Source organism: Molossus molossus, unplaced genomic scaffold, assembly GCF_014108415.1.
Source record: "Molossus molossus isolate mMolMol1 unplaced genomic scaffold, mMolMol1.p scaffold_m16_p_9, whole genome shotgun sequence".
Taxonomy (NCBI): Eukaryota; Metazoa; Chordata; class Mammalia; order Chiroptera; family Molossidae; genus Molossus; species Molossus molossus.
Genome location: NW_023425403.1, coordinates 52,432,020 through 52,458,821, shown reverse-complemented (window position 1 = coordinate 52,458,821; position 26,802 = coordinate 52,432,020). Strand labels below are relative to the sequence as shown.

The 26,802-nt window shown below is 36.8% G+C and overlaps 1 protein-coding gene across 8 annotated transcripts in view; it reads right to left on the bottom strand.

Annotated features, from left to right (window-relative positions):
* TPP2 (tripeptidyl peptidase 2) overlaps window positions 1-26,802 on the bottom strand; it is an 88,479-nt gene that overhangs the window by 34,322 nt on the left and 27,355 nt on the right. For all 8 annotated transcript variants that reach the window (XR_004957990.1, XM_036249509.1, XM_036249510.1 and 5 more), the window contains exons 6-19: window positions 24,923-25,086; window positions 21,385-21,539; window positions 20,442-20,518; window positions 18,366-18,493; window positions 16,118-16,217; window positions 11,618-11,766; window positions 9,209-9,324; window positions 8,503-8,671; window positions 6,708-6,865; window positions 6,331-6,407; window positions 4,248-4,354; window positions 2,194-2,348; window positions 716-832; window positions 367-467 (exon numbers count right to left, since the gene is read on the bottom strand). Coding sequence is in view for 7 of the 8 variants with exons in the window: in XM_036249509.1 (XP_036105402.1) it covers window positions 367-467; window positions 716-832; window positions 2,194-2,348; window positions 4,248-4,354; window positions 6,331-6,407; window positions 6,708-6,865; window positions 8,503-8,671; window positions 9,209-9,324; window positions 11,618-11,766; window positions 16,118-16,217; window positions 18,366-18,493; window positions 20,442-20,518; window positions 21,385-21,539; window positions 24,923-25,086 (1,773 nt within the window). In the remaining variant the exon portion in view is untranslated. The remainder of the gene's footprint in view (window positions 1-366; window positions 468-715; window positions 833-2,193; window positions 2,349-4,247; window positions 4,355-6,330; window positions 6,408-6,707; window positions 6,866-8,502; window positions 8,672-9,208; window positions 9,325-11,617; window positions 11,767-16,117; window positions 16,218-18,365; window positions 18,494-20,441; window positions 20,519-21,384; window positions 21,540-24,922; window positions 25,087-26,802) is intronic.

Below are 26,802 nucleotides of genomic sequence, written 5' to 3'. Positions count from 1 at the left end.
TTACAAAGGTAATCTTTTCATGATAAAAACATCTTCAAATATAAACTAATAGCCCTTAATATAATCAGATCCCAATGCTGGGGCAATTGCTAACAGTGTTGAAGGATAGGTTTTGCCTGGCACTCACTCCTCACAGGATAGGTCCTGCCAGATGCTCTGAAAATTTTACATACATGTTATCTAATGCTTGAAGCCACTGCCTCTCAGAGACCTGCCAGGATTCCAAAGTGTCATAAACTGAATTTTCATCTCCAGCATTCGGGTGGATTTAAGAAAATGACTACCTCTTCAAAGAGTGTAGGCGATCCTCCCGCCCTCCACCATATCAATACTCAACATCTGTAGCCCTAAAACATTTAATAATACCGTAGTGTTTGGACCCAGCTCTTCAGAGTTATGCAGGGAGCCAGATCTTCATATTTCAAGGAGGACTGAACATCAAAACGGTTGATTCCTTCCGATGCATGCTATAAAGGATATTTATCAAATTAGTTTCTCAAACTTCACTGAAAATAAACTGTATTTTAAAACAATATTTGGACGTAAAATAAATGTCTAATGCAAAGTTTATAAGCACCCATGAATAGGACTACTTTCAGTGGTTATTTTCAGAACTACAGGCAATTTTCTCAATGAACTTTAAATCCAACCATTGAGATTATTTTTCAATAACACAAATAAATGACATTAAAAATAATGAAAATGCAGAACTCACAATGTTTAACTGAGGAGTAGTACACACTATCCCATGGAAAGAAATGGTATAATCAATATTGACATCACTAAGACTTGCCCACCAACGAGCAATGCAAAATTCTATTGCTTTCCCACTCTGCAAAGAAAGAGAAAATTACACATGTGTAAATAATCTTTGTTTTCTATTTCTTTCAAATTATAGAATATAAACAGTAGGTGTTTCAAAGCAATTCTATGCTTTCAAACTTTTCCTGTTTGTACTGGAGTTATGCAAATTACAGTTGCAGGGTTATAATGTAGACATTTAAAATACAGTCATTTACTTATAACGCTACATTGCTTGTCATAAAAGATCTAAGGCAGCTTTTGAAACACATACAACAAAATAATGGTGAAAACTAACTGGAATAAAAACCTAGGACCAAAGGAAAAATAATGACAGGAGAAAAGTTATTACAGCTTTATAAGGCATATTCAATAGCCACAGCTGAGTTTCAGGCTCACAGCTGCCTGGCAACCAAAATAAAATGAAATAAATTATGGTCACTTACGTCCTTCTGCCTATCAAAATAATGAAAACCAAAAACGATTCTTAGTACTCAGTTTTTGTTTGTTCGTTGTTAATCCTCGCAAGAGGATATTTTCCATTGATTTTTTTCAGATAGAAGGGAGGAAGAAAGGAAGAGAGAGAAACACTGACATGAGAGAGACACATCGACTGGTTGCGTCCCACACAATCCCAGCCGGGGCTAGGAATTGAGAACCTGCAAACCAGATATGTGCCCTTGATCGGGAATCAAACCTGCAACCCTTTGTTCTGCAGGCCAACACTCTAATCTAGAAATCAGTACATTAGAAAATTTAAAGATGAATTATAACACTGATACATACATGAACACAAGTGAAAGTAATCAGAAACATAAGATACAGGAAAGATCATATGACTAACTGGAAACACAACGTAGCAAGTTTAAGAAAGTAAGTCAGTGCATTCACCTTCTATGGAGGAAGGTCTAGTCATTATTTCTAACACTACAGGTAAGAATGGAGATCTGCCATTTTTGAAGTAATTTCTGTAGGAAGCAGTAGCAGTTTCACCTAGAAAGCAAATTAACCTCATGGATTCTTTACAACAGTGCAGTAATAAAATAACTTAAGTGACTTGTAGAACCACCTTAAATGATAAAATAATCTACTGTGGGATGAAGAAACAGTATCAGTCAGGGTCCCCAATGCAAAGTGCCAGTATCTGTCAGACCAGCACTTTCCTTTGACTAAACTATTTCAGAGTTAAAAAGGGATCAATATCTACCTCAGACTCGGTCTCAAGTATCCTAAATTAGACTACCTATCTCCCTACTTCGTTGATTTGGCATTAATATATACAGCCCCAATAAACTCTGAATATGAACTATAAAATCAAATTCAAATACTTAGTCCACACCAAAAAATGAAGAGAGAGAGTTTCAGGATTTTGAACTATTAATTAAAACTTACTAAGACAGGAAAAGCCTCAGTCAGTGTTCCTTTTTCTGGAAGGGAACAAAACTTATAGAATTCATGGCTTCGATACGCTCTTTGCTTCACAAGCTGTACCGCGTGAAGAACAAACTTGGCCGACACCTCAGAAGAACAAGAACACACTGTAACTTCTAAAATGAAAAAGAAGCAAAATTTTAAACTGATAAAATTTAAAATGGACATAAAATGGTGTAAAGAATGCCAATTTATTAGGAAATAATGTATCAATAATAAAATTATATATTCAAAGAAAATCTGCATATTTCCTTAAAAACAAAGAATCATAGAGTATTAATAAAGCTGAATGGGTAGAAGATTCAGCTACGGAAAATAAATCAGTATTAAAATAAACAACCACAATGCTGCAAATACTATGAAACAGCAAGTTTTCCATAGGTGGACACGCAATTGTCCTAATCAGGCACCTTTTAAAATCATTCTCCCCTCTGCTAAGTGCAAACTTTCCTCTTGTTTTAGTCAAAAGCCAAGTAAATCCTGATAAACTAAAAAGGATTTTAATTTTAGAAAACTCTATTTGTCATCATGCTTAATTAAATTCCATTAGTATCTATTCAACGTCATTGATAACTTTTCCTAGTCTCTCCCCCTTGGTTGATTTGTGTCCTGTTTGCTTCTAGAAGGAATAATGTCAGAACTACATATGCTTAGCTTTATTCTGAGGCAGATGTAAAGGTAAGCCCAAATCACTGTGAAGCAAGATCAGCAGCTTATCTATTGAATACCCACTGTAATACAGGGAACTAAGCCAGGCTTAATTCTCTGGTTCTCAAGGTCAAGTTGGCACAGAGCTCTGTGAACCTAATCAATTGCTAATAATACAACATCTGGTATTATAACAATATTTCTCATTATTTGAAATAGAAATCATCTGTAATACTATTCTTTATTTTTCAGTCTAACCCCCACTCTCCACCTGAGATCAAATTGACAAACAACACTGTACAAGTTTAAGGCATACCATGTGATGATTTGATATACGTATACATTGTGAAATGTTTACCACAATGAGGTTAGTTAACACATACATCACACTTACCAATTCTTTCAGGAGTGAGAACACTTAATATCTAATCTCTTAGCAAATTTCAAGTATACAATAGAGTATTGTTAACTATATATTAAATCCATTGAATTTACTCATAACTGAAAGTTTGTACTCTCCCCATGTCCTCCACTCCCTGGTAGTACATTTCTAATCTGAGAATGTTACATGTTCTGATCTACTTCCATTCTGGATCACCTGATAAATCCTTATTAAAAATAGATAAATAACCTAATTATTTTCAACACCGGCCTAAACAAATCATAATTAGGGCATTATAATTACTAACATTCACCATTAAAAAGATTTCAGACTGAATATTAACCATTGATTTTTATTCTTTAAAATGAATAGTGTAGCCCTGGCCGGTTTGGCTCAGCGATTAGAGCGTCAGCATCAGCCGGTGGTGTAGAGAGACCCGGGTTCGGTTCCCGCTAAGGGCATGTACCTCAGTTGCAGTTTGTCCCCAGCCCTGGTTGGTCGTGCGGGTGGCAGCCACTCGATGTGTCCCTTTCACATCGATGTCTCTCTCTCTCTCCCTCCTGCTCTATCTGAACAAAAAATGTCCTCGGGTGAGGATAAAAAAAAATGATTAGTGTATACTTTATCAGAGCCTAACGTTAGCTATCTAGAAGGGGCTCTATGTGCGTGCACAGCAGCCCAGAGTTGTTTGACAGTGCAACTCTGACTTCATCACTACAACATAAGCTATTATTCTAAACTAAGTTAAAACCATGAACATGAAAACATCTTAAGATTGTCTATATGAATGGATGTATGAGCCAATGCAAAATAGTACTAGATCTTTAAAAAGTTTTGAATCTAATAGCAAATCTAGAGTGCCAGATATTGTACTGTTCTGAGAAAAATGTGCATAGAGATATATGAACTTTACATACTCATAATTATAAAAGATATAGAATGTACATAAAGATAAGCGCTCAAGACAGACTTTAATTTTACTTACCAGCCCATGTTGCACCCTCAGGAACCTCAATAAAATGCCTTCGAATTTGACCAGGCTTAAAATGTACATCTGTAAAGGCTACATCATAATGTGATGATTCATTTACTCTGAAAATTAATACAAATTAATGATTAAATGTGATACTCTTATAGAAAGGGCTTTATATTAATTATAAAAGCCCACTGGTACTCTAGATTTTAAAAGTTCATTTGAAATAAACTTAAAATAAGCCCTGGCCGGTTTGGCTCAGCGGTTGGAGCGTCGGCCTGCGGTACAGAGAGACCTGGGTTCGGTTCCCGCTAAGGGCCATGTACCTCGGTTGCAGTTTGTCCCCGGTCCTGGTTGGTCGTGCAGGTGGCAGCCACTCGATGTGTCCCTTCACATCGATGTTTCTCTCTCTCTCTCTCTCTCTCTCCCTCCCGCTCTATCTGAACAAAAAATGGAAAAATGTCCTCGGGTGAGGATAAAAAAAAAAAAAAAGAAAGAAAGAAATAAACTTAAAATAAACTGTTACAAAATAGTATGCATAATACAACCTCATTTTTGCAACATGTTAGCAGAGATAAACTCTGGCTAGCCCAGTATGAATGATTTTTCTACTTTGTCTGCTTTATAAGACACAAACTCAAAATAAGAAAGCTCACTTTTTTTCATTAAAGAAATTGTGCTGCATTCACAGAATTTCCCAATTACCAGAATCTAGGCTATAGTGAGTTCTAAATATTAAAATCAAAGGTAATGTTTTATGTTACTGATACTGATTATAGCTCTAAGACTGGTATTAAGTAAATCCCCTTTTATAGCTTCAAAATATTTCCATTCCATAATGACACAGTAAAGAAAGAAACTACTTTCATAGCATCTTTATAAGAAGTCAATGAAACATAAAGGGCTAATGTATATTTACCCATTATGAAAAGTACACGCTAAGGACAAATTCTAGTCAGTATGACAAAAATTTAATGAGAGTCTACTATATATAAGGCACTGTTATTAGAAGTCTGTACCACAGGCTTGTAAAAAGTATTGGGAAGCAGCAAGAAAGGACACCTTTCACCTGGGGATGACCAGGAACACGCCGGGTTGTTAAGAGACAGGAAACTGAAGCAAAGAAATCAGCTGTGCAAATGCACACAGTCCTGAGGAAACCCAGAGTGTCAGTGGAAATATGTAATCTGGTGTACAAATGACAGAAAACACTGGCTTGTAAAGGATCCTTGTTTGCTTTTTTAAGGAGCATAACTTGGTCCTTGAACATGTCACTGATATATTTAAACAGGAAGCAATATGATCAGACTTGAGCTCCTTGGTTCCAGGTGGAAGACAAGATGAAAAGCAAAAAGCCTGGAAATAGCAGGTGACTGGAAAAGTGGAAGAACCCGGACAAAATAGTAATCCTACAGAAAAGGGGTTTAAATGGAGTGGGGGGGTCGAAGAGGATGAAGTTATATAGCAAATGTTGCAGAGGGACTGGGCAAGATGAAGGCTAAGAGGTCCCCTGAATCGGGCAGTTGGAAGGGTACTGGCGTCCTGGTGGAAAGCAGTTTCAGCGCAGGGGCAGAGAACAGATGCCTTCACTTACTCTCACAGTGAACAAGGAGAAACAAGACTGACTATGTGCCAACTTGAACACTGAGCAGGGAGGAGAGTTAAAACCTGGTTTTCTGGTCTTGCCTATTAACCCTTTAGAAGTTCACATTATTTCCATAAATAGCCATTAAAAAATTCGGCAACCCTTGAACAACACGGAGGTTAGGGATGCTGACACTTAGAAGCATTAAAAAATCCATGTATAACTTTTGACTCCCTCAAAACTTAGTTGTCCCTCAGTATCCATGGGGGATTGGTTCCAGGACAACCCATGGATACCAAAACCTGCAGATGCTTAAGCCCCCTGTATAAAATGGTGAAGATCAGAGCAGAGTCAGCCTTCGGCATTTGTGGACTCCCAACCGCAGATGAAAAACAGTACAGATATTTACGGAAAAAATTCGCATGTAAGTGGATGAGCGCAGTTCAAACCTGTGTTGTTCAAGGGTCAGCTGTTACTGTGTAGGTGAGCTGTTGGTAACTTGTTACTTACTTTGCTGCTATAACTGCAGTGACTGGAACTCTGAACAGAGGACCTGCATTAGGGGATGCTATATCATAGCCACATACCTAAAACACAAAATGTTAAGTTTCAGTACCTATCAATAAACTTTTAACAGAGAAAAAAAGAAGAAAAAAGTGTCATCTATTCACGGAATAAATTAATCTAATATGAAAATGTAAAGGTACTAAGTTGGTCAATTTTCTGATGTGAGGTCACATAATTGATGGCAAATAGCCTAAACAAACACATGCAGGACAACCTTTGACTAATTCATACTAAATGGGAAAAAGACTGCCACAAAAAGTACTTTTAAACATTGTAAAGGTAAAAAAAGTAAAAAAAAGAAGAAGAAGAAACACCAATACCTCGGTATAATGTAATCCTTCTCTTAAGCCCCTGGGATCCACACGTATGTTTATGTGTCTACATTGATTCATGAGTTCCAAATGGCTAGGACACTGAACCCAAGATGAGTTTGAAGTTAAAGCTAAATGAAGCTGAAGGGATATTTTTTCAGAGTTTTCTGGCATTAAAAAAAACAAAAACACAAAAATTAATGATCAGTACTTTCTCTTTCATTTAAAAAGTTTCGTCTTCTCTCAAGAAAATTTAGCAAATGTGTAAAAGGCATTAGTCATGAGTTTTCAAAACACAGCTTACATAAAAATCACAGAATCTTTCTTATGCTTCAGTACACTTGTAATCCATTCATACTTTCTTTTTTTTTTTTATCCTCACCCGAGGACATTTTTCCAATTTTTGTACAGATAGAGTGGGAGGGAGAGAGAGAGAGAGAGAGAAACATCGACGTGAAAGGGACACATCGAGTGGCTGCCACCCGCACGACCAACCAGGGCCGGGGACAAACTGCAACCGAAGTACGTGCCCTTAGCGGGAACCGAACCCGGGTCTCTCCGGACCGCAGGCCAACGCTCTAACCACTGAGCCAAACCGGCCAGGGTTCCATTCACACTTTCAACCAACACTGCTACAGCCTTAAATTAATATAAGGAGTTTCTGTGGATATCTTTCATTACTAAATGTGGAAACAGCACTTGACTAACATGAAGACGGCCAAATATACAGTGATGACTCTTTTGTTTACCCCACCGAACTGAGGTTCTCTCTTGGCTGCTTCTACTTCCCACTGTCTTATACTCAAGTAATAAAAAGTGGGAAAGAGCCCTGGCCGGTTTGGCTCAGCGCTTGGAGCGTCGGCCTGCGGTACAGAGAGACCCGGGTTCGGTTCCCGCTAAGGGCACGTACCTCAGTTGCAGTTTGTCCCCGGCCCTGGTCGGTCGTGCGGGTGGCAGCCACTCGATGTGTCCCTTCACGTCGATGTTTCTCTCTCTCTCTCTTCCTCTCTCTCCCTCCCGCTCTATCTGAGCAAAAAAAAAAAGTGGGAAAGAGCCCTGGCCAGTTTGACTCAGCATTTAGAGTGTCGGCCTATGGTCCAGAGAGACCCGGGTTTGGTTCCCGCTAAGGGCACGTATTTTGTCGGTTGCATTTTGTCCCCGGCCCTGGTTGGGTCGTGTGGGTGGCAACCACTCGATGTGTCCCTTTCACGTGGATGTTTCTCTCTCCCCCTCCCACTCTATCTGAACAAAAAATGGAAAAATGTCCTCGGGTAGGATTTAAAAAAAAGTGGGAAAGAAATGGAACTTGATGACTTATCGACAATTTAATAAAAATGTAGGTCACCGATGACCCATTCTGCTATTTTTCTCAGTAGTCAGAATGCTAACTGAATTGCCATAGTATTGGAATCACTAAGTCCCATCATCTTTTACCTAAAATTTATAAGATTTAAAATAATAATACTGTCCCCTGGCCAGGTGGCTCAGTTGGTTGGAGCACAGCAAAAGGTTGTGGGTCCGATTCCCAGTCAGGGCATATACCTAGGTTTTGGGTTCAATCTCTGTTTGGGTAAGTACCAGAGGCAACTGATTGATGTTTCTTTCTCTCTCTCTCTAAAAATCAGTAAAAACATACCCTTACATGAGGATTTAACAAAATAATAATAATATTAGTGATAATGATATCATCAGTTCATGCTTTCTCTTTACAATGTTAGCTCAAACCGCATCTCTCTATTATGATACTATTCACTCAAACCATAAATGTGAGAACACTTCGGCTTAACATTCATTTATTACTTACCAGTATTTTCTGGAAATACAGGTTCAATGCCAACACCATGATCTGAAGGTGCAGCCACCTGAACAGGATCTCGGAGGTAGATGCCACGGTTATTTCCAATGGTAACAGTGAAACCTAATTTATTAGCAAATGATGTATTCTGAATGAGGTAGTCATAGGCTTTATCAACCTAATTATAAAAACACAAAGAATAAGATATAAATGGTTAGGTAAAGAAAATACTTTGTTTCAAGTTACCAATTTGATCTCACTTGTGGCAAAGTACAAGCAAAAAGTTAGCTTCTATATTCAGTTCTTGAAAATTAAGAGGGCAATTCTACCTTTTCAGATAAATTACTAGTCTAATTACTGGACTCACTTTTCCCACAACTCTCTTCGTTCACACTATTATTCCCAAGTGACTAAAGTCAGAAACTCTCCCACACACCACTATGATTCACCAGTTTTGCCCTTTACCTCTTTGCATTGCATTTCTAACCTCTACATATCCTATGTATATCATATTTCTCTATCTTACTACAAAGAATTTGTCTTAACTGAAAAATTTGTTTTCATATCCTCTTTGCTTATAGTTCAGAGACCACTATGATGATATAATCTAAAATTAGATATACTCAATCAACATTATAACAGGTAATATTATCCAGCAATAGCTAAGATATTATCTTAATGACTGACAACACATTTTTCATACAAACAACAATACCTGAATAACACCATGTCCTTGGGCAAATACTTCTATATTGTCAGCCTTCACTGCAGTGTTCTCTAGAGCCCTCCTGACTGAATGAACTGTGTAGTTAACATTATTAGCTTTCAGACCTAAAATTTAAAAACAAAATCATGAAAAAAGTGTTAGCTCACCACCTGAAACCTTTCCCCCTCACCAGTACAGGTGACGTGTACATTCCCTGGCTTTCATGTCTTGTGCTTCAACACTCATTTTTAAATCTTAAAAAACAAAACAAAAACAGCTGAACTAAACAGTCTGACCAAAACTGCTGGCATCACATAGATTTATTTAAGAAAAATTACTGTGTGCTCATTATGCAATGGCACAGATGCAGGCTACGCAGAGATAATGTAAATTATGTATGAAGCAGAAACCTAAAGGCATCCCAAGGACATCTGCTTTAAAACACTGCTGGTCAAACAATATAGGTTTGGACAAACGTAGGTTTACAGTTGTGAGTGTGTGAAATACAGAGTTTATTCTTTAATTATTAATTATTGTATTATTTTCCACATGAACTGTAAACCTACGTTTGCCCCACCCTTTATAGTTGCTGGAAGTAGTTTTCAGCCTTGCTACATGTTACATAAACATCAGGGGAACTTAAACAAGCAAAAAAGATGCTGAGATCTTACCACAGACCAATTAAATTAGCATCTTTCAGACTAGATCCTAGGCACTGATATGGATTAAAATGCTCCGGAGAACACAGGCTGGGAATGACTGTTCTGTGGGAAGGATATGAAGGCCACCAATCTGTAAACCCTGCATTAATGTCTGTTGTTAAAGATCCAAGATGAATAATATAATATTCTTGCCTCTCCAGAACTCAACAAACATGTAAACACTTATGATATTGTAAGAAATAAGCAAAACAAACATGGAAATATCATGTTGCTGTAAGAGAAAATAATGTGACACTCTATCAGAGGAACAGATACATGAGCCAGAACTTTAAAATGCACAGGAGTTTGCAAGGCCAAAAATGGCCAAAAGGAATTCTAGGCAGAGAGAGCAGTATGATCAAAGACAGGAGGCATGAGCAACCTTGAAATATTTGGTGAGATTAAACAAGACTGGTAATAAGGGAACTGAGTCTAGGGACTGATTACAGGGACACTTCTGAGGTGGAATTGTCACCAGTGTATGGCTATCTTAACTTTCAGTCTTAGTCAATGTCAGTGCCACCCTATTTAATACTGTAAGCCTCCTGCACACCACACTAAAAATTCCTACTTCCCTTTCCACTTCACTTTGCTCTATAGCATTATTCATTACCTTCTATCATGTAACATAAATTGTTTTTAATATATTCATATTTTAATTGATTTTAGAGAAAGGAAGGGAGAGAAAAAGAGAAACATAATGTGAGAAACACTGATTGGTTGCCTCCTGCACATACATGCTTAACCAAGGATCAAACTTGCAATCTGGATATGTGCCCTGACCGGGAATCAATCCCTCCAACTCTAGCCCTGGCCGGTTTGGCTCAGCAATTAGAGCACTGGCCCACGGACCAAAGAGTCATGGATCTGATTCCAATCAAGGGCACGTACCTTGGTTGCAGTTCGGTCCCTGGCCCTGGTCAGGGTCATGTGGAAGGCAACCAATCAATGTGACGTCTCTCTCTCTCTCTCTCTCTGCTTTCTCTCTCTTTCTCTCTCTCTCTCCATCCCTCCCTCCCTCCCTCCCACTCTATCTGAAAAATCAATGGAAAAATATCCTCACGTCAGGATTAAAAAACACACAAAAAAACCCTCTAGTTCTTGGTGTACGGGTTGATGCTCCAACCAAATGAGCCACACTGGCCAGAGCCCATATAAACTATTTTGAATTTTGATCATAATCTGTCTCCTTCAACTATAATATAAACTCCACATGGTCAGGTATTTTCGATGTTTTGTTCACTAACTTAGCTCTAGAGCTAAAATAATGTTTGATAATTAACAGCCAATAAATAAATATATTTGTTGAATGAATGCACATACAAATCATTATTATCTCAAAATTATTCTCCACCTTAAACTTTACTTTGAACTAGCACATTATCAATTCTACCATATTTTCTCATCATAAGAACTTCAGAAAATAAAAATAGCTGTCTGCAATAGGTGGGATAAACTTATTCAATTATTTTTTATGGCTATAAACATAAAATTGTCTAGATACTTATCTAACCTTATAATAAAATAGAGATTTTAGCCAGGACTAAGGTAAAGTATAAAATGATACATTTAAGATCCATTTTATAATGACACTTCTATCTCATTAATAAAAGTAATAAACTGTGATTGAAATATATGTGCAACGGCTAAATATTCACTATTACTTTATTGAAAATTTAGAAACTGTACCATATAGAGCACTAAGAAATGCCCTTACCGGAAAGTATCAGGGCAATGCCTCCACAAGCATTGGGAGAAGACATGGATGTCCCATTCATCAGCTGAGTTCCTCTCAGCGTCCAGTTAGGAACAGAAGCAATGGCTCCTCCTGGTGCACTGATACTCACTCCAAGGGCCCCATCAGCACTGAACAAAAAGCCATTAGTTTGCTTACAATGATAAAAACTGGAAAAACATGGGCATTCATAAAAAGGCCACTGGTCAAATAAATTATAGTACAATACCATGGACTACTTGCAGTCATTGGAATCAATGGGCTAAATTACCCAGCACAACTATTTCCTCATTGAGCAGCATATTTTCCCCTTGTAAGTGGACAACATCTGGGTGTGTGTGTGTGGCTTAGGTAGAAAAAGTTATCAGATATATTTACGGAGAAAAATTAAAATTTTAAAATAAATTTTGTCACTGCTCTAATTGATGAATATACTTTTCTCTTGTTCATAAGCTTTGTTTTTGTCTCAAGTTTAATATAGCATTGTCCAGTAGAAATATGTGGGACACAGCTCATTTTAAGTTTTCTAAAAGCCTCATTCATTAAAAAAAAGAATTTGGTAAAGTTAATTTTAATAGTATATTTTCTTTAACCCAACATATCCAAAATATCATTTCAATAGGTAACTGAAAGAAAAAACATGAGTTAATTTATATTCTTTTTGTACTTGAAAGTCTTGAAAACCAGGTTTATAGTTTGCACTTACAGCACATCTCAATTCAGACCAACCTCATGGGACTATTGGCTGCCATGCTGGACAGCTAAAGTCAACAGGGCTGCTTCATTTAGGGCTTAAGTAAGTAAGATTTAATGAGTTAAAGTCTGTCAAGTTCATTATCGCAGTGTCACTAAACACAAGCTCTGCCCTCTACCCCAAGTAAAGGAAGAACACAAAGGCACACCATTTCCCCCCAACTGACTACATTATTTTTATTCTTGGGTAGGAATACTAGTGTAATTTGGTTTCATATTTTTACACAGCTGAAAGCGATACAAACCATATCTTCCTCATGAAATGGGTTAATGGCATACCTTTTAGTAATTATCTTAAAACAAATATTGTCAGGTAAAAATCTATGGACCTGTAAAGATTTACATACAGTATCATCGAGGGACAAAACTGCCTGAATAGTGTGATCTCCCATTTATGCACAGAATGACTAAAAGGTGGTTACCCAAACATAGTACAGATGAGATTTAGGGTAATTTTTATTTTCTTCTTTGCACCATCTATATTATCTACCGATGTTCACATTGAGCTTTTGGTATCTTATTATTAGAAAAAATAACTTGGAAGAGTCATGAATTCTAACAAGACTAACATCCTATTGTTCTGTATTAATTTTCCACTAGTCTGTTAAAAGTGGCTAATAGTAAAGTATTTAATCAGTGTTCTAAAAATGGCTTCTATAAAGCATAAATAAAAATTTTATTAAAGAAACACCAATCAGAAAGAACATATGCACCCCTATGTTCATAGCAGCACTATTTACAATCGCTAAGATCTGGAAACAGCCCAAGTGTCCATCAGTAGATAAGTGGATAAAAAAGCTGTGGTACATTTACACAATGGAGTACTATGCAGCTGTAAGAAAGAAAGATCTCTTATCCTTTGAGACAACATGGAGGGACCTGGAGAGTATTATGCTAAGTGAAATAAGCCAATCAGAGAAAGACAAATACCACATTATCTCACTTATGTGTGGAATATAATGAACAAAAAAGCTGATGAACAAAACAGATCCAGAGACATAGAAAGGAATACGGTTCAGACTGACAAACTTCAGAGGAAGGGGTTGGGGGTGGGGGATAAGATAAACCAAAGAACTTATATGCATGTATGCATTACCAATGGACATAGACAACAATGCTTGCAGGGTGTGGGGATAGGGAGGAGGGTATCTGGGGGAAAAAGGAGAAACATCTGTAACAAAAATATATTAATTAAAAAAAAAGTTAAAGTAAAACTAAAATTCTCCTAATATAAACTTTACATATTCCTTATAAAAACCTTATATAAACATTATATAAAAGTTCTCTTATAATAAAAAAACACTAGTGATATTTTACTTCTATAATCCAATATGTAATAAAAATTTTAAACACATTTATGTAGGCATTATTTGGTAATCTGCCTTTAAGATAAAGCCCATACTTACAAATATCAGAAAGTCAAATAAATTCTTTGTCTGACAGTCTTTCCTAATGAAGAGGATTTTAAAAATAGGGCTATAGAATGTACTCACTTAGTGATCACTAGTTAATGTTTTATATTTCATTTCCTATCTAATAATTAAACCACTTATTTGCAATGATATTTAATGTTTACAGTACAGTAACACAAAATCAATCCTCTAAACTCGTAGAAAAACTATTTGTGAACCATTATCTACTTAATCCAAGCTTCCCCCGAAATTGATGAACTCATTGTCTTTTATTTTTCATTAATCCTCATTCAAGGATATTTTTTCCATTGAATTTTAGAGAGAGTGGAGATGGGGAGAGAGAGAGAGAGGGAGGAGAGAGAAACATTGATGTAAGAGATACATTGATTGGTTGCTTCCAACACATACACCCCGACTAGGGTGGGGGATTGAACCTGCAACCTCGGACATGCCCTTGATCAGGAATCAAACCTGCGACCCTTTAGTGCTCAGGCCGACACTCTAACCACTGAGCCATGCTGGCCAGAGCTTAATTCATTTTCTTAAAATAATTATTTAAATGTTGTATGTGCAAATAAGACTGACAAAGACTGGTTTAAACATTCTCTAATACTTTGTTTTTATAGTGACTATAAGATAAAACATTTAAAAATCAATTTTAGAAAAGAACAAGTTTAATAATATATTTATTAACTAAACATAAAAGACATAAATGTTTGCCAACTTTGACTCTTATCCTTCTTCCTAGCCACTTGTATTCAGTAATGTGGCGTTCTAGGCCAGTTAGCTGGGCTGATAAGGGCAGTCTATCACAAATGACAATATAGGCAAAGCTTCCTGAATCCTCAGCCTGTTTGCTCTTTCTGACAGTTATAAAAAACTACTGAAATAAGCCTATTTTTTAAAGTAGAAATTACTTAGAGAAAGCTAGGGAGATACCTGTAACTCAGAGGATTAAATTTGACATGACCACATCTGATCTGATCCCAACCAATTTTTCTAATCTTATCTTCCAATAGTTCCTTTACTATATTTCATACTTGAGACAAACCCAATTACTAGTTATTACCCCAAAACCTTTACACTGAAACCTGCTCAATTTTTAGGATCATCCTATTCTTGCCATATAAAATTCCTTTCTCTCACAAAATCCTATCCATTCTTCAAGGCCAACTCCAACACCATTTCCTGCTTGAGAGGTTCCACTCAAAGTGAAGTGATTGCTCCCACTTATGTAATCCCATTTTCCTACAATGGAATTGCAAATTCAGGTCACAATGTATTATTCATTCAGTATGCCTTGCCTACTGCAGGTGGTAAGGTATTTGATTAACTGAATTCAAAGTCGATTCTCTTTAAAAAAAATAAATAACTCCAGCCCTGGCTGGTTTGGCTCAGGGGTTAGAGCGTGGGCCTGCGGACTCATGAGTTGCAGGTCTGATTGCAGTCAAGGGCACATACCTTGGTTAGGGTTTGTCCCCAGCCCTGGTCAAGTCGTTCAGGAGGCAACCAGTTGATGTATCTCTCTCACATCGATGTTTCTCTCTCTCTCTCCCCCGCCCTACCCTATCTGATGATAAATGGAAAAATATCCTCAGGTGAAGATTAAAAATAACAATAACAATAATAATAATAATAATAACTCCAAAGAGGTGAAGAGATGAACTTATTTTCCAGAAGGTACCTGGACCTTCTGATGTCATAATGAGAGATTATATAAATTAGGACTTACTATACCTCTTGAAAAACATAATCTGCTCCTAGAATCAGATAAACATAGTTCACAGAGGGGATTCAAAGAACCAAAATAGATGAACTTAATTTATCAAACAGAACGTGCCTACTATGGATTGTACCCAAAATTGTTCAATACGTTATAACTTCAAAACCATAAACACAGGGCATTCAAGCCTGTAACTGTGACACTTTCCAAAAGTTTAGGGCTTTTGTTTTACTAAGTTCAAATATTGAAAGCATTGCAAAAAAGGCCTTCACTACTTTCTAAAGATAATCTAGCCCTTACTTTGTACTTAGATCCTCATAAATGAAGGATTTGGGGCATAGGCCTAAGAATTTACACTCAGAATAGTTACATATATCTAACAAGGAAATGACTATATTTTACTTCTTTAATTAGCAGTTTCCCTGAGAACTTCTTTAATTAGCAGTTTCCCTGAGATGAAATTCTTAATCAAAATGAAAGTGCTGAAAAAGTAAAAATAGAAGGAATCAGTAAAGTGACCATAACTCTGCCTCATCCCGCCATGTAAAGTTTAACCAAACATTCATAGTAATCCACACGGCCTCCCTCACCTACCTGGGGCCTCTAGAAGACCACGTGTATTGATTGGCAGGTAATTTTTCCCTCAGAGAATACTCAGCAACCATCATATCAGGTGAAACATAAGCACCAACACCTGTGGGATAGATTTCATCATTAATAAAAGGACACAAAACATGAATTTTAATTCTAATCCACTATTCACTTGGCTGTGTGACCTTGGGTAAATTGCTTGATCTCCCTAAACCACAGCTCTGTCATGAAACAAAGACAAAAAAATTTAACCAAGAAAACTTTACTGTGTACCAGACATTACATTACGTGCCTTGTTTTTGAATATAACAATATCTATCAAGATTATTATGTGGATTAAAAATAGTAATGTACCTGAAAGTGTATACAGGTGTAAAAGCAAAAGAGAAATGTGTTTTAAACTATAAAATATAACATTAGAAAAATAAAGAAATTAGTTGACTGGTCATTTTAAAATGACCATTCTATTCAAAACTCGACTCATAAAGTTGGCAGTACCCCTCTCCTCAAAAATGGCTCTAACAACAAACAAAAAAACCAGACATAATATGCCAGTCTTCTAGATAAATATGCAAATGAAGTCTCATTAGACTCTGAAACACAATATAGAGATCAAACTTGGTTCTTTTATTTTAGAAATTTGGAAACATGTCCTACAGAGATTAAAGAAAATGTACAAATTGCACATGTATGACTGGCAGAAAAAATATTTAGAATTCAGGTCTCGAATTGCTCTTTACAACATACACATATTCAGAGTAGAACAGTGGATAAAACATGTGTGAGTTAAGAGGATTTAGATTAACAATGATGACACATAAAACTGCAATTATTTTATAAAATTTAGTTTAAAATTTTCAGTGACTATGGGGATAAGAAAACAAAACACTAAGCATCAGGGCAGAGTAGTAAACTTGATCTTTAGGTACCTTTCAGATTTATTTTTTGTTTCATTTTCATGTGTACTTACAATATCTATATAACTGAAACACACAATATATCACTGGTAGGGACTATTTTCTTAACACACATGATTTAACAGAATTATTTAAGCAAGAGGTTTTAAATTACATAAAGTAAGCTATACCTTAAAATGTAGAAGCTATGAATAAAAGTATGTTTTTATATTTATATTCTATTTGTAATATTCTATTCTGTTATTTTAAAACAAAAAAAAAATAAAAAGGACCAATTTTGAAACTTAGATACCCAAATATTATTATATATACATCTATAGTATCTACATAATAATAACATCTATAGTGTGTGTGTGTGTGTATTTATTGATGTACACACCAGAAAAATTATTTGGGATTCAATAGTTTTTATAATATATCCAATCACAAATGTCAAAAGGTAGCAGCCTTATTTTTAAATTTAGGTAAGGGTATTCGGAAGAAGTGTAAGAATGATATCAAATAAAATTTATTTTGATATCAAATAAAAATAATAAAAATTTAGGCATCATTTAATACACACTTGTTTCTCTCAATTCATCCTCCTCATTCATGCTGCATATTTAAAAAGAACAGCAGTTGGGTTTTATACATTATGGGTTTTTATGCATAAATTGGCAGCTACTGTACTATAATGTCAGCTAACTTTATTATTCTCCTACTATGACTGCACCTAGCTTTGATTTCCCATAACTCGTGCTGATGGGCATTTTTTCCACTGGATTACAGTGAAACAAACAATACAGCCAACATATTTAAAGACCAAAGAGTGGAAGAAAAACCACATTCCTGGAACAAATGTGTTTCAACTGCATTTCTCATTAATAGAACTCCTTTTCTCTACACTTGGTTCTTTCTAAGTGTCCCCCAAAAAATGAGAAGGCGGGAACTACACTATGAGTAAGTAGCCGTACACTATAGATAAAAAGTAAAGCAAGTGTCTCTATTATGTTTTTCACTTAGTCTGGAAAGCTCTTTCCTCAGTCATTCCTAACAATGGAAATCCTCATTCCCACACTTCTTCCAAACAGCCTTACCTAAATTCTCAAATCAGGAGTGCTGCACTTCTGTGATCTCGCAGCACTGTATCTGTGCTTCCATTCGCCCACTTACTCCAGTCTGCCCCACAGGGAATTCTAGGTCAGCAGGCCCCCACAAGATTTCAGTTTCCTGAGGGTGTATTTAGGGTTTACGGTGTCTTGCATACAAGAGATCCAATTAACATTGGATTAACTAAGGAGTTTTCTTAGTTTGCTTATTTTTAAACAAATTTATTTCTAATACAGGAAACTAACCTATTACACTTGATGTAGTTCCCCCTGGACAACCAACTGTAGAAAGGCATGGACCATTATTTCCAGCACTTGAAACATAAATTATATTATGCTTCCACACTGCTTCATTAATTACTTCACAAATTCTCCTGAAAGAGAGAGAGAATTCCTTTGACATAAAAAATTGTCCGGCTTTTCAAGATCTATATTATTATGTGAAAATATTTGCAAATATCTTTTACATAAAAAAACAGACTAAAATATGGTTCCAAATAGAACTAAAGCAGTGGCTATAAATAAGGAAATGTGCATTAGAATCGCTCAGGTCAGAACATTCTCAAACTATAAATGCTATTCCAGAAGTATTTATAATACCAAAGTATTGTTCAAATGCATGGTTTGGGCATGGTTAAGTAACTTTTGGCACTACCCACCGCTGGTGGAACATGATACAGCCATTCCAGGAGATAAAGCCTCGCTGGGTTTTAGTGCTGGGAAGCAGTTATGAGGCCAGGTTAAAGGTAGGGAACTGCTAGATACAAAATTGAACATATGTGGGGAAAACTACAAAAGGACTGACAGTAAATACTGAAAGATTAGCTGTGATTGGGTAGTGGAGAAACAGATGTTTTCACTTCCATTCCCCACTTAAAAGAATGTGTTCATGAATGACGCCTCAGGGAATTCCTATATTTATTTGTGATTAGTGGCAAAGGTGAAGGGGAATTAGGCACTAGGGAGAACTTAAGAGTAAGATTTAAAATGTAAGAAATCTGATTAGAGCTTGATAGCAAACAAGAAAAATGTACTGGTATTAAAGGAGATGAAGTTAGACCATGAAGAAAAGGAAGTCTACATAAGTAAGGTATAGGGCCATGGACACTCCAAAGTGTGAAAGAAGGGACAGTAGGAAAAGGTGACTTTAAGCAGAAGAATATCAAGTAAGGAGAGAGAGAAATACACTTAGGTAAACAAGATACTGAAGCAAAGAAGAAGGGGCAAGACAGCATTCACAATGACTGAGGACGACAGGGTGCTTGTTACAAGAGCAGGAAACAGAACCTGGTAGTAGCCGTTATGTGGAAACTTGAAGTTATTTGATAACTGAAAACCACGGGGTCTGCGCTTGGTAAAATCCTCATTTTGGCAGGATTTTAGTGAAGAGCTTCACACAATGGATGATAGGTATATATGAATGGCTTGGTGGTGGGAGGGGGAATGTGATCAATAAGAAAATACTCTAAATAAGGTCATTTTAAAGTTATTACTATAAAGAAAAACAGGTAGTTAATGTGAGACCAGGACTAAGCCACTGGATATGGCAGCAGGAGGACACTGATGACTTGGGGAGGAGGGGCCGGGAAAGTGAGTGCAACAGTATGAAATGAACAGCTTTTGCATCTGTGCTAAAGCTGGTGACTCTAAAGCATGTCTGTGTAGAGGAAACGAGACCCAGATCACAAAGGCTTCAGTGACTTTTGATCCTGGCACTTCTTTCATTACACAACAGGGAAGGTGGGGTCAGAGGAGGTCGCAGGAAGCACACAAAGTCCCCTGCTAAACACTTTTATTCTCTCTAGGAAAGAAAGAAGTGAGGACTTTACTGAGGGAAGACAGGAAAGGCCACTGAAGGTCTCTGAGGAGAAGAGGAAGTGTAAAATGGTCACACAGGAGTGAAAGAGTAAATGGAGTGTGATCAGACAATGCTGTGTGGCCATCTGACATCTGTGGTCGTAAACCTGAAGTGTGAGGTCAGTATGCTTCTCCAGCAAAGCCTGGCAGGTCAGGTGTGGGATCATTGAAGGGAATGCCAGGGTTTCTACAAGGTGGAGTTTGGTCAGGTAATTACACCTGGAAGAGTTCAGGCTGCTTGTGGATGAGGAATTCTAGTGATAGATGGGGCATGGGGTCCCCCTGGTAGGAGGAAATAAAGACATCGAGGAATGAGCACGGGAATGAGGGCCAGAGATCTAGGAGTTATATCTAACCACAGGGACTGCTTTTTTTCAATTGTGATTTTCAATCCAGTTATGAAAAGCATTTCAAGCTCTTCCTCAGCTAAGTTTCTACGGCCAACAAGCGTCAGAGAACACTCACCCAGAATTTGGCCAGTGAGTTGCTTCTCCATAGCTGTAGTTGACAAGATCACATTTATGGTTTATAACTTCTATCATCTATTGAAAAGATAAAGAGTCTAATTTAGGAAGCAATGTATAGAAACAGACTGGCTAGTAAAATAAAGGCACAGAATCCCACAGTTTCTTAACCAATCATATTCTAATTCAAATCCAAATATATGTTATTTTTAGAAGCATATATTTAATAAACTTTAAAAAAAAGGTAGGGGGAGACAGAGTACAGTAAGCAATCTATAAAAAAATAAAACTAGCGCCTTGGCTAGTGTGGCTCAGTTAGTTGGAGTGTCATGCCATACACCAAAAGGTTGCGTGTTTGTTCCCAGGGCACTTAGGAGAGGCAATCAGATGATGTTTCTCTCCAACACTGATTTCTCTCTCTCTCTCTCTCTCTCTCTCCCCCCCCCCCCTCCCCTCCTTTCCTCTCTGTCTAAAATCTATAAACATAACCTCATGTGAGGATTAAAAAAAACCCACAAAATACAAAATTTAAAAAGGCACACAAAAAACTAGCATTTGCAGAATGGAGTGGGGGAAAGGAAGAGAAACTGGAATGGTTATTACTAATTTCTAAATCCACTGAAGTTCAAGTAAAATATAATTCATATGCTAAAATGAAATGTAGAATATTAGTTAAATTCTTCTTAGGCTGATGAAGGAAGCTGGCTAAGAGGCCTTTTTGTTGTTTTAAAGTATCTCAAAATAGCTTGCTAGAAGATTTACTAGAAATGAGATGTATAATATAAAAAAAAAAATCTTTATATTTTCCAAGAAACTTTATCCTAATAATTTTAATATAAATAACTGAAAAATATTCTTGGTAAGCCCAGAGCACTTCATAAACCTAAAAATATCCAAGATCATCGATCATTAATCTTCTAAATCAACACCTCACAAATACTCACAGCTCTTATAAGGCCTGTGCCTGTTTCCATTGTGCTCAGTCTTGTGTCACCAATCTTGATGGAAAGAACCTGGGCACCAGGAGCTACACCATTCCGTTCAGGTTCTTCTGGAAAATGCCCAGCAGCTATACTAGCTACATGTGTTCCATGAGCTCCTAGAGGCAAAGAGGGGAATATAAAAGATCCTCACACAAAGTTTTAACTGTTCACTTTGTATATTTATTAATCATGAACAAATTAATAAAATAAAAATATACTCTCATAATATTTAATGATATATTACCTTAATTCTCATCAATAGTACACAAAAAATGAAATTCTTTGAATTTATACACTATTCTGCTACCCTGGATTCTACCTTCTTCACTGAGAGCAAAAATGCAAGTCACAAAGATGAGATAGTGTTTTCAATATATATAATTAACAAAGAGCTTATATCCAAAATATAATCTTTCAAATTCTAAGGAAGAGAAAGAACACAAAAGAAAAATGGGTAAAACACTTGAAAAGTATTTCACAAAAGAGGAAAACCAAATGGCACATAAATATATGAAAAGATGTTCAACTTCATTAGTCTAAGAAATGCAAATCAAAGCCACATATCTTTCAGAACAAACTTTAAGACTGATAACAGCAACCGTGGACGGGGATGTGCAAATGCACACATTGCTGGTGGGAGAGTAGACGAGCATTTTGGAAAGCTGAACTTAGGCATACCCTATGATTTAACAATTCCACCTCTAGCAATTCCTCAACAGAAATGTGTGCACATGTGCACTAAAAGACCAATACAAAAATGTTCATGGCAGCATTGCTTGTAAAATTCAAAAATTTGCATGGAAACATAGTATATTCACAGAATCGATTATATGACAATAAATATGAACTACTTCTATATACTATGAGATGAACCACACAAAAATAAGGCTGACTTAAAGAAGTCACACACAAAAGTATATTGAATTATGCATTTATATAAATGAAAATATCACCATATGAGGTTGAACCATATGTCATTACCACCATTTAATCATTTCTGATGAATAAAAACAGCAATACCAGATAGTTCAAATGAATGTGCTAACAGAAATAAAGAGAGTAGTTAATTTTGGGAGAAGGGAAGGTAGGTTGGTGGTTAGGAAGAGATAAGATGGGGACTGTATCAATGCTTTATTTCTTGACTTGGGAGTGGCTACACAGAAGTGTCCATTTGTAACAATTCAATGCATTTACAACTTATGAATTGTATACTTTTTCCTATATATGTTACATGCCAATGAAGTAAACAAACAAAATAAACTAGGCCCTTTTTTTAGTGAAAAAGTTTCTTTTCTTTTTTTATATATATATGTTTTTATTGATTTTGGGGGGGAAAAGAGGAAGGGAGAGATAGAAACATCAATGTGAGAGAGATACATCAATTGACTGCCTCCTGCACGCCTCCTACTGGGGATTGAACCCACAACCTGGGCATGTGCCCTGACTGGGAATTGAACTGGGACTTCTCAGTCCATGGGACAAAGTTCAATCCACTGATCCACACAACCGAACAAGTGAAAAAGTTTCTTAAAAGACATGGGTAGAGAGAAATATCTCACTACTATCACATAAACAATAATGCAAACATGATGATTGATGACACCTGGTATTGGACCTTAATGTTTGGGTGACAATGGAATAGCTAGAGCTCCACGAGAAATGAGAGCATATGACTTTTCCAACTTGTCTGCTGCAATGCTGAGACTCCTCTGCTCCAGACAACTCGTCACATAAGAATATGGACCCAATATTACCAATTCTTCCTATGCACTTTTTTCAATATAAATAGGAAAGCTGAATTTTAATGTTATTTAAAAAAAAAAAAAAAAAAAAAAAAACTTTGGCACCACCACCTATAGCTAGAGTGGCTAAAACTAAGCAGACCGACCACACTATGTCAGGATAAGAATGTGGAGCTTCTGGAGCACTCACGTTCAGCTGGTGAAATTCAGAGGGTACAGCCACTGTGGAAAACAGCCAGGAAGTGTAACAATATATACCTACTCTATAAATATATACCTACTCTAACTAACCAGTTCCCCTAGATAGCATTCCAAATTAAATAAAAACATATTTCCACCCAGAGACTTGTATACAAGTATTGGAACAATCAAAATCTCCATCAAGTGAATGGATAAACAAACCATGATGTATTCACATCATGAAATACTCATCACTAAGAAATAAGCTTTTATAATTATAATATGGGTTTCAAACCATTACTATGAAATAAGGCAGGCAAAAAGCCATATTTTTATTCCACTTACATAAAATTCTAGAAAATACAAACTCTCGAGAGTGACAGAAAGCAGTTCTGTGGCTACCTGGGGATGTGGGTGCAGACAAGACTGGATTACAAAGGAAAACAAGCAAACTTGTGGGGGTGATGGAAATGTTCATTATCTTGTTTGTGGTGATAGTTTCCTGGGAGTAGGCTTCTATCAAAACTTATCTAATTGCATATGCACAAACACACGCACACACACACACACAAATACCTCCACGGTCACAACAGAGAGCAAGTTTCCATCAAGTACACATTATTGTACTTCTGCTATTCAGCTATGTCTTAATAAAGTTGGGGGAGGGAGTGATAAAGAGTTAAAGTCTTCCTACTTCATTATCCTTGCTCCTTCATCAGGAGTAACCACTATCCAAGATGGTGTGTATATTCTTCCCATCTGCATTGTTACCATACAAACACACATAAGCATAAACATTCTATAGTATTATCTGGTATGTTTTATAATTTGACACAAATGTTTTATCATTAATATACGTTAAATTAAAAATTATATATTTGAGATTTATAAATACAGGTTATGTAAATTTACTTGTTTTGACTGCTATATAATATTCCACAAATGAATAACATACAATTTTTACAAAACTTATTCTTTTGGTCTGGCCAGTGTGGCTCAGTGGATAGAGTGTCGGTTGTCCCATGGACCAAGAGGTTCCCATTCGATTCCCGGTCAGGGCACATGCCTGGGTTTTGGGCTCAATCCCAAGTAGGGGGCATGCAAGAGACAGCCGACTGATGTTTCTTTCTCTCCCTCTCTCTCTAAAAAACCAGTAAAAACATATTTAAATAAAAACAAAAACCTGTTAGTTTGTTGATAGGTATTTAGATTGTTTCACTAGAAAGTACAAAGAGTCAGGTAAAAAGATCTTCACTACGGCATTCTGCCTCATTTCAGAAAAGCTGGAATTTCTCAAGGGTTAATATTTGGAGGTGAAATTACTGTTCTTTAGCTGAGTTATGCAGATGAATTTTTTTTGTGTTTGGACCACACTTGTACTCTTAGAATGGAGCCTACATAACAACTTCAAGAAAAAACACCTTACCAGGGAATTGAATCACATTTATTATTCCAGACCTAGATCTTCAGTTGGAATCTCTAGATTAAATTCTCTATAAGGCTGCTTTTGGCTACAGGAATTTATCATTTTGCACTTTGTAAATTTAACTCTAATTAGCAAATCTAAAACAGAATACCTCCACTGGTCACAATAGAGAGCAGGTTTCCATCATCATATATATTAACGGAGTAATTCAACATTTCAGCTGTGCCAAAAGAGCTATATTCTTGGGCTTCTTTGTAGTTTCTCAATACAGTAGATTTACTCAAGTCCCCGTCTTCATCTGAATCAATGCAGGCTCTGTAAATTCCAAATACAGAACAGATATTGAAATTTATTTCCTTACCTTCCTAAAAATCACATAATAATGTTTCTCAGGTATCTTCTTACTACCCTATCCATTTCTACCACAGCAACCACAGTAACTGCTGGGTTTAGAATTCTTTGTTGCATAGTCATCAGCAAAAATTAGGTAAGATAGCTTTACAAAATTCCAGACTGAAAAGCCTTACAGCCAATTTAAAAATTAGACCAAAGCTTAGCCTAGAGCTTTAGAATAGTTTAGGATGATTTTGACACATAACCTAGGCCTTCCTGCTTCTTCTAGAACTGGCTTTATGAATCCAATTGCATATGCAAGTCTCCTTGAAGTAAGAACTATTATCGAGCCTGTCCCATAGGTGTTAACAGTCTTAGGCATTTATTTTTTACAAAAAGCATTTTCTACATAATTGTGTGGTTGTCTTCCTGTCTGTTCTTTCCCCATTTTAGCTTTTTTTATTGTATAGAGGGCACTTATTATAAACACTAAGGCATATATTGTATGAACAAACTACAGTAATTTGGAAAGAAGGATCTCTAAAATTGTAAGGTTGTTTTTATGTATAACCCCAATCAATGTGTAGCTAATATAATTTACAACCAAAAAAAGACATACAATATAGCAAGATATAGAAGACAACACTTAGGAGACAAATTAGGCAAAAAGAAAACAAGTAGCTTATCAAATGGAGGTAGGATGGAGGTTAAAAGGTAAAATGTATGCCATCAAATTTTCGGCATTTGCAAGACAGTAGCACTTTTGGTTCCAAAACGGATGGGCAGTATCCATCCTGGAAATCATCTCTGAAGCCCTCCCTTTTTTTCGCCCAGCCCATAATACACTCTAAACTTCTAACAGCTTCTCTGTTGTCCTCTGGACCTTCCCCTCTAACTTTTAACCCCCCTTTACTATCTTCTTTGCTTAGCTAACTTTTGATGATCTACCAATGAAATCTTTCTTATGCTTCCCATATGGGTTCAGATGTTCCCAGTACTTGCTTCCACAGGGTCTAGAGTAGTTTCTAGAGAATCTACCTGGTACAAAGAAGCTACTCAAATTATTTCCCAAATGATGAAATGAGTGAATCAATCAACACTTCTCTCACAGAAAAGGCAGTCAAGGTGGTAGTGTAGGTAAAAGTGGTACTAGCATTCTTCCACAACCATATCAAAATTACAACTAAACTACAGAACCGCCATAATTCAGAACCACCTGAAATCTATCTAAACAGAAGTCCTACAACTAAGGATATGAAGCCCCACTGAAAATGGTAGGAGAAGGGGGGAACAAGTTGGTCCCACACCCACGTGGCGGATAAAAATCAGGAGGGCTACCTCAGCTTCAGAGAACCCCTTGAGGAGCAACGGGTCCCAGCCCTCCACCAGGCCCCCCAGCCCAGGGTTCCAGTGCCAGGAAGAGAAGTCCCTATAACTTCTGGCTGTAAAAGCCAGCAGAGATTGTTGCTGAGTGAGATGGAGGGCGGCTGGAGTCCCAGGTGTTCCTTTAAAGGGCCTGCACACAATCTTGCTGAGATTCATTCACTCTGAGCTTTAGCACTAGGGAAGCAACTCAAAAGACACCAAGTACATACCAGAAGGAACTAAATTATCTGGCATCTGGGTGAGAGCTGTGGGGCTGTGGGAGGATTGGGGGGTTGTGTGGGGGGACAGACATCTTTCTCCCAGACAGAAGTG